Here is an 8,894-nt window from a genome sequence, read left to right on the forward strand (position 1 = left end):
GAATGCTTTAAATGTGCTTTTACTGCAGACTGTCAGCTTTAATTTGAGGGTACTTGCATCCAAATCAGCTGAACGCTGTAGGAATTACAACAGTTTGCATATTTGCTTCCCACTTGTTAAGGGACCAAAAGTAATTGCTTCTAAGCTGTTCCATGGCCAGGTGCGTGATATTCCCTCAGTACCCCAAAAATAATATCCCTAAGAGTTTGTTTCAAGTTTGCATTTGGAATCTGTCATTGTCAACTCTTAGAATGAGATCCAAAGAGCTTCCACTATCAGTCAAGCAAGCCATCGTAAGGCTAAAAAACAAAACAAACTCATTAGAGAGAGAGAAAGAGAGAGAGAGAGAGAGAACATCAGGTGTGGAAATGTTTGGAGCATTCTTTAAAAGAAAGAGTGCACCAGAGAGCTCAGCAACACCAGAAGAGCCGGAAGACCACGGAAACAACTGGTGTGGACGGCTGAAGAATTCTTTCCCTGGTGAAGAAAACACCCTTCACAACAGTTGACCAGATCAAGAACACTCTCCAGAAGGCAGGTGTATCAGAGTCAACAATCAAGAGAAGACCACACCGGAGCGAATGCAGAGGGTTCACCACAAGATGTAAACCATTGGCGAGCCTCAAAAACAGGAAGGCCAGATTAGAGTTCTGAAAAAGCCTTCACAGTGCTGGAACAACATGCTGTGGACAGATGAGATCCAGATCAACTTATATCAGAGTGATGGAGAAGGAACGGATCTGCTCATGATCCTAAGAGCAGTGAAGCATGGTGGTGGTAGTGTCATGGTGTAAGCATGTATGGCTGTCAGTGGAACTGGTTCACCTGTATTTATTGATGATGTGGTGCTGACTGAAGCAGCAGGATGAATTCTGCAGTGTTTCAGGCAACATTTTCTGCTCATATTCAGCCAAATGCTTCAGAACTCATTGGACGGCGCTTCACAGTGCAGGTGGAGAACGTCCTAAAGCGTACTGCAAAAGCAACCAGAGCTTTTGAAGGGAAAGAAGTGAAATGTTTCGCAATGGCCTAGTCAGTCACCTGCCCTGAATCCGATTGAGCCTGCATTTCTTGAAACCCAGCGTCTGCTGATGTCTATAGCCCCTTTCACACATACAGACCTTTCCGGAAAATTGCCGGCAATTTTCCGGAAAGGTTGTATGTGTGAACAGGTCCTTTTTGAAAATACCGGTAAATTCGTTCTGGCTATTTTCCGGAAAGAGAAGTTGTAACATTACCAGCAATTTGCCGGAATGCTGCGCTGTGTGAATGCAGAAGGAAGATTGCCGGAATAAGCGCGTGCACGTCTAGAACGTGCTGACGTGAGACGTCTGCTTTAGCCAATCACAACAGTCAGGCGCATTTACGTCCGCGCGATTTATGAGAATAAAAGCCTTTGAATATTTTTCCAGACACATTTAGCTGCTAGAAGTTAGTCAGATCACGTTTATATGTTCTTCTTAATGCCAACTGTGTAAATAATCATCGATGAGATGCTTATGATAAGCCGTTGTTTGTTTACCTTCAAGCTTTGCGTGTGCCTGTGAAACAGCCTGTGAGCGACTGCACACGCACATATTATGAACATCTCGACATGCGAAAGTGATCCTGCGAAAGTAGTTCACAATATTGATCATCTACAGAGTTTGTAATTTAGTCAAATGTTTACAAACACAAGCGCAGCCGTTTAAAGCTCATTTGTGGTGTATGATGTCAGAATTTACCGGTATTTTGGAATGGATGTGTGAATGCTCTTTAACGGAAAACTTCCGTAACTACTCGCCAGTGTGAACAGCGCTTTTTTCAATATACCGGTAAAGTCGTTCCGGAAATTTTCCAGATATTTACCGGTATCACTGTGTGAAAGGGGCTTATGCGTTTCAGACTTCAGGCTGTAATCGAACTGCAAAGGAATTGCAACCAAGTATTAAATAGTTAAAGTTTGATTTATGATTATTACTTTGTCCAATTCATTTTGGTCCCTTAACAAGTGGGAGGCAGATACGCAAACTGCTGTAATTCCTAAAGCATTCACCTGATTTGATTGTAAATACCTTCAAATAAAAGCTGACAGTCTCCATTGTGTTGGTGTAGAGGCAAAATATGTTAGAATTGTGTCGATGTCCAAATATTTATGGACCTAACTGTATAAGAATGGCTTTAAAATGACATTAGCACAATTTAATTGACTGTTGAACTTTGACAGTCATTGGCTGCTAATGTGATTTCCCTATTCAGAATCTGCAAAGGATACCTTTCTGAAATTATATTATAAGGAGAAAGTCTGAATGCGTGACTATAAAACCCACTTCACCTAAATAGTAGTTGTTATTTGTTTATTACTACAGTTGTGTTGCCATAGCAACAACTATAGAATTATCTCAACAGACTAATTCAAGCATTTTACTACAGTACGGTTCAAAAACACGGCAGTATTTACTATAAACTACTACAGTATTTTAAATATTAATGAATTAATAAAATTAAATTTTAATGTGGGACTGCTTTACGCAGGACAGTTAGCATTAGATTAAACATACAGTTTGAAGTATTCAGGAAAAGGCTAAACGGTGCTGTATAATCTTAAAGGTGACCTTAAATGTACTTTACAACAAAACAAATAGTAAACAAATAGTAAAGAATCAGACTGTCAGTCAACATAAGGACTGCGACATGTCTGTAACATATGCTAACGGGTTCCCGTGGAAACAGCGCACGGTGATGTGCACAGAACAGCGCAAGTTACCTGAAGAAGGTTAGCAGGAAGGTTAGCAGGTGATGATAGGTGTAGAGGGGCCACATTATAAGGGTCTGGATGAAGAGGAGGAGGAAGAGGAGGGACTGGAGTCTTCAGGACACTCTACTGCACCGTAAACATCACCTACAAACGCCGCGGTAGATCTACACGTCGATTAATAAGTCTGCAGCGTATCATCTAGTCTTCACCTGGCGAACCTCATAACAAGCATCGATACTCACCCGGTTCAATCATTTACTGTGAAACAGAATTCTTTGACTGCAGGACAAGCGAACGCAACGTACACGCGGGTTAAAGAGCAAACACGGGCGTCATCCGGATGCTGCAGCTTTCAAAATAAAAGCCGATTCGTTTAAAGTGACACCATAGAGCTTAGAATGACCAAGCAGCGCCCAGCAGCAGCCCCGCGACTCTATGGAATCAGATTAGTCTCAAAAGAAATTCACGCAATAGACACGATGTACACATGCGCAGCCAAATTCACGTGCGTAAAATAGTTATTTATATTCACAAAAAAAATTTCAGGTGCTCAAAATAAAAATACATTTTCATAAAATACGTTTCACAAATGCAAAACACCATTTGCAAATGTATACAAGTGTACAAAAAGTTTTGAATGTTTAAAACTTGCGAGTTCATCCTGAATGAGAATAATCCTCTTTCACGTACGACTACCCCTGGATACGTGTGTGTGTGTTTTTTAGACTTTCCTGCCAGAGTCAGGACTACTCGTACCTTTCAGCCAATCAGATGAGAGCTGTAGTCAATAAAACCAACTCTGCGCTTCTTTTGCGCAGACTGTTCCTCTCCAGCATGGCGAAGGGAGAAAGCAGCAGTCGCACTTTTTTTTTATTTATTAATTTATTTGACCATATTTTACGCACGTGAATTTGGTTTTATGCACGTGAATTTGGCTACGCATGTGTACCTCGTGTCTTTTCTGACACTTTTCTTAAAGGGTCACAAAACATCAAAACACATGTGTTGAGCTGTTGACAGTGGTATATGTGTCCCACACTGCTAAAAACACTATTAGGACACCTATATTTCACTAAAAAGTGTAAATTGGTTGTTTTTGCGTTATTTCAAGCAAATTCGTACTTCCGGTTTGAAACGAATTTTTGAAGCTGCGTCACGGTCATGACATAATAGCGTGTATTCCAGCGTGCAGACTGGACGTCTGTGCCAGAGTGTGTCTTATTACGTCTTACAGTGTGCTGCATTAATGCATGAGTAAAGCTTGGTTCAAACCAATCAGCGTGCTCTATTGTGCAACTTCATTAATATTCATTACTGTCACAGTGTTTACACGACAGAGACGCCACGTTGTGTTGGCAAAACAAGCGTGAAGTGTTGCTTTTATAGTTTGCTGCAGTGAAGTTTTGTTTTCATTTTCTCTCTGTGAGAGCTCATCTGGATCACGTGTGGATTAACAGTGTACGCGACGCTCGACAACAATAACTTACGTGTCTAAGGAGGATTATTGTTTACCTGGGAGCTGTTCTCATCTGCAAACGCTGAGATCCGGATTCGCTTGTAGTCTCCTCTTAATAAAGACGCAGCTCTAGTTGCTGGTGATTGTCCTGCCTCTACAGATTTGGTAAGTGAGCGACCAGCGCTCTTTGATTATTCAGTATTTTCATATCAAACTAAGTTAACTATAGCACTGAGAGTAAACATGTTAGCACCACAACCAAACTTTAACCTCGTGTAGGATTTTCACCGCATTTAGTGACCGGAATAACACACGCGGCTTTCTGACACTACCTGCCGAGTGCATCTAAGTTTGCGGGAAATGCAGAGGTTTTTTTCTCTCATTCGCCGTGCGGTATCAAACATTGCATGAAAAATACACGCTTAGAGCAGCGCCTCGAATCAAATATCTCGTTTGTGGCGAGAGGCATGAATGAATTCCCTGAATGAAAGAGCCAAACTGCAGTTAAAGTCCAACATTTAATAATTTGGCAAATAATTCGACTACAGATGTCCATGTAGGTTAAACACCATCACTTTCTACTGTGTGTGTGTATTTTGACTCTGAAACTCGCGCGTGCACAAATAGACACTCCCACACCCTCCCACTTTAGTTCCTCCAACACTCCCCCCTAAACAGAGCTGGACACGCCCACTTTTCTGACTTTTTCCAAAGTAGAGGTGTGAAAACACCCTGCTGAAACGAGGGGCTTTCATGGCCCTTTAAGTCTATTCTGACTCCATACGATTCCGCCATTTTGGAGTGAAAGCGATCGGCCGTCTATTGGATCCTGTTGCTGTTGCGATGGCAAGCAGCTGCTTTGTTTTTTTTTTTTTATTTATTTTAAAAGCGCATTAAAGCTGAGGTACAACATGAAAGACGACAATACAACAATTACTGTCACAATCACCAGGGGCCTCATGTATCAATGCTGCGTACGCACAAAAACTTTGCGTACGCCAGGTTTCACGCTCAGAATCGCTCACGTTTGGATTTACTAACAATGAACTGAACGTGGGAATGTGCGCAGGTTCACGGCAGCTTTCTGGCTGGCGTACGCACATTTTTTGTGCGTGTCTGTTTTATTTCCATTGGCGACTCCTAGAGGCAGTTGTGTTAAATTCTTCTCTACAAAGTGTCTGAGCCTTGCAATGGCAGCTGTATGAGACGGGTTCATCTAGCAGGTATATAAGGTTTCCATACCACACAGTTGACCAGCTAAACATTAAAGCACAATTTGCAGCGGTCGCCTGTTTTCCCAATGTAATCTGAGCGATCTACTGCACGCACATTGCTATTAAGACACTATCTGAAGATGAATTTGCATGCGTGAATCAGAAACATTTCCATTCAATAAATGTGCAGATAAAATATGATGCTTATTGATACAAACTTATTGATGATTCCTACTTGTCTTTCTCGTGATAAATAGTTGGCAAAATCTGATATGTAGCGGGGAAAAAACAAGAAAGAGTTCATCAGACGCTGGATTTGAGCCGAGTTCATGCTCGAACGTGTCAATTCATGATTACATGCGTCTAACGAGTAGCGCCACTGAGACCGTTAAGCATCCTGCAACATTTTACAGATATAAACCACACTATTTCTTTTTTTTAAATGCACTCAGTGCGATGTTCAGACCCAACTGTGTTAACCGCATCAGCTAAACTCTCCCACTTTATTTTTTTCTTTTGTTGTTAATTCCGGAGAACAAACTTGGTAATAACACCGCTTTTCTCCGGTCTACCTCCGAAAGCAGCACCTCCAGTTCACATTCTGTTCAAAGTTTCTCTTCTTGCTTGCTTTTGCCTTTGCTTTTTCGTTGGGTTTTGCCATTAGCATAGTCATTAGCATATTCATACGGGGGCGGAGGCAGGGAGGGGTTTTGTGCTCGTGCATGTTGCGCTCAGTTTCACGTTCATTCAGATGTACAAAAGAATATGCGTGAGATTCGGCGTACGCAGTGTTTCATACATCTGAATTTTTTTCTGCGTACGCACATTTACAGCTTTGTGCGTACGCAATGTTTTAGTAAGATTTCCACGCAAGTCTTCGTACATGAGGCCCCAGCACTTTTAATAGTTTATTTTACAGTCTTATAATATGCTGTTGTTCTATGGCAACTTTCATTCCAAAATGGCCGTCGCGGCATCTAGCGACAGTTTCCCCAAATCGCACTAGAGTGTCTCTTTTGGCGAATCTATGCTCTTTGGTGACACTGTTCATATCTCTGTTTATGATATCGTAAATACGTGTTTATAATTTGACTAATTACCATACAATTGTTAGAGGAACTACTCTTGTAAATCGCACATTCTTGCAGTTTAACCAGCAGTTTTTTTTTGATACAAAGTCATTGAGAACACACATTCAATATGATTATGTATGCAAATGGATTGAACTCTAAAGTGAGAGAACATTTATATTGATAATACATGGTTTATTTTTCATGTTTTTTAATAAAAAAATGACATTTAATGCAGTACATTTTATTCAAATATAAAAATTAACTAAAAACCTAAATTTTTCAGATCTTACCTCTCTGACAGGTCATTCAGGGTGTCTTGGAGGGGAGAGGTGTCCAACCTACAGCATCTAAACACTGGGGTACCTCAAGGCTCTGTTCTTGGGCCACTTCTCTTCTCCATCTACACATCATCTCTAGGACCAGTCATCCAGAGACATGGATTCTCCTACCACTGCTATGCTGATGATACCCAGCTATACCTCTCTTTTCATCCTGATGATCCCTCGGTTCCAGCTCGTATCTCAGCCTGCCTGTTGGATATTTCACACTGGATGAAAGATCATCATCTTCAGCTGAACCTCGCAAAAACGGAAATGCTTGTAGTTTCTGCCAACCCGACTCTACACCATAACTTTTCAATCCAGATGGATGGGGCAACCATTACTGCATCCAAAATGGTGAAAAGCCTTGGAGTAACGATTGATGACCAACTGAACTTCTCTGACCATATTTCTAGAACTGCTCGATCGTGCAGATTCGCACTCTATAACATCAGAAAGATCCGACCCTTCTTATCTGAACATGCAGCTCAACTCCTTGTTCAAGCTCTTGTTCTCTCCAAACTGGATTACTGCAACTCTCTACTAGCCGGGCTTCCAGCTAACTCTATCAAGCCTCTTCAGCTGCTCCAGAACGCAGCAGCACGAGTGGTCTTCAATGAACCTAAACGAGCACATGTCACTCCGCTGCTCATCCGTTTGCACTGGCTGCCAGTTGCTGCTCGCATTAAATTCAAAGCTCTGATGTTTGCCTACAAAGTGACTTCTGGCCTAGCACCTTCTTATCTGCTCTCGCTTCTGCAGATCTATGTGCCCTCCAGAAACTTGCATTCTGTGAATGAACGTTGCCTCGTGGTTCCATCCCAAAGAGGGAAGAAATCACTTTCGCGAACGCTCACGCTCAATCTGCCCAGTTGGTGGAATGAACTCCCTAACTGCATCAGAACAGCAGAGTCACTCGCTATTTTCAAGAAACGACTAAAAACCCAACTATTTAGTCTCCACTTCACTTCCTAATCTGCAATTGCCTCTCTGAATATCACACTAACTGTACAAAAAAAAAAAAAAAAATATATATATATATACTAATACTACTAATACTTCCCTTCTTAGACTTTACAGACCTGAAACTTGTCTATAGCACTTATTCATTGTTGCTCTTAGTTGTGTAAATTGCTTCCTTGTCCTCATTTGTAAGTCGATTTGGATAAAAGCGTCTGCTAAATGACTATATGTAAATGTAAATAAATAAAACCTGAATCAGGTGAAACAAAGTAAAAATGAACATTTTTACACAAAAACGTTCATATAACTAACCCAGAGACAAACTGCTACGCTAACTCTACTGAACAATAAAAACAGCCTAGGCTGGTAGGCTGGTTTTAGACAGGTTTTGGCCTCTTTCAGGCTATTTTCCAGTCTGACCAGCTAAGACCAGGCTGGAAATGTCTAAAAATCCTCTAAAACCAGGCTGGTCAACCAGCTTAAGCTGGTTTAAGCAGTTTTTTTTCAGCAGGGATCCTTCTGAAAAATCCAGCTTAAACCAGCCTAGGCTGGTTTGCTGGTTTTAGCTGGTTGACCAGCCTGGTTTTAGAGGAGTTTTTACCATTTCCAGCCTGGTCTTAGCTGGTCAGGCTGGAAAATTACCAGCCAAATTCAGCTAAAACCAGCCTGACCAGCCTGGTTTAAGCTGGATATAGCTGGTTTTGGCTGGACTCTTAGCTTGGCTAGGCTGGTCATCTCCCAGCCTGACCAGCTAAGACCAGGCTTGAAGTGGCCAAAACCCCTCTAAAACCAGCCTGGTTGACTGGTTGATTTTTCAGCAGGGGACATATTTATTCAGCTATTTAATCATTAGCATCTTTTAACACTGACTGCTGAGCACAGTTTTCTGTCAGTTGAGGTGGTTTTAAAAGCTTGGCAGGTTGTGTTGTCTCTTGTTTAAAGACATGATGTTGAGATTAGGAGTAATAGTTTAGGATTCACAGCTAGCTTTGCTAACTCTTCATGTCCTTTAACATCGAATAACTGGTCGGTTTTCTTATTCAACAGATTCATGAACGCGTCACTGCTGTGTTGATCCTCGCTCTGACCTAATTCAATGTTTGTTTCGTTGTTGTGCTGAGATATGATTCT

General features: G+C 41.5%; 1 protein-coding gene across 8 annotated transcripts in view; it reads right to left on the reverse strand.

The window, feature by feature from the left end:
- The window catches only part of slc37a3 (solute carrier family 37 member 3), a 45,540-nt gene extending 42,469 nt beyond the window's left edge, over positions 1–3,071 (reverse strand). For 2 of the 8 annotated variants that reach the window (XM_073948447.1, XM_005174588.4), the window contains exons 1-2: positions 2,980–3,071; positions 2,747–2,881 (exon numbers count right to left, since the gene is read on the reverse strand). In XM_073948447.1, coding sequence (XP_073804548.1) covers positions 2,747–2,802 — 56 coding nt within the window. In that variant the 5' untranslated portion in view covers positions 2,803–2,881; positions 2,980–3,071. Of the gene's footprint in view, positions 1–2,746 lie in introns of all 8 variants that reach the window. The other 6 variants (XM_073948446.1, XM_005174587.4, XM_073948448.1 and 3 more) reach the window with 3 other exon arrangements.
- Positions 3,072–8,894: the final 5,823 nt, after the last annotated feature.

Source organism: Danio rerio, chromosome 4, assembly GCF_049306965.1.
Source record: "Danio rerio strain Tuebingen ecotype United States chromosome 4, GRCz12tu, whole genome shotgun sequence".
NCBI classification, from domain to species: Eukaryota; Metazoa; Chordata; class Actinopteri; order Cypriniformes; family Danionidae; genus Danio; species Danio rerio.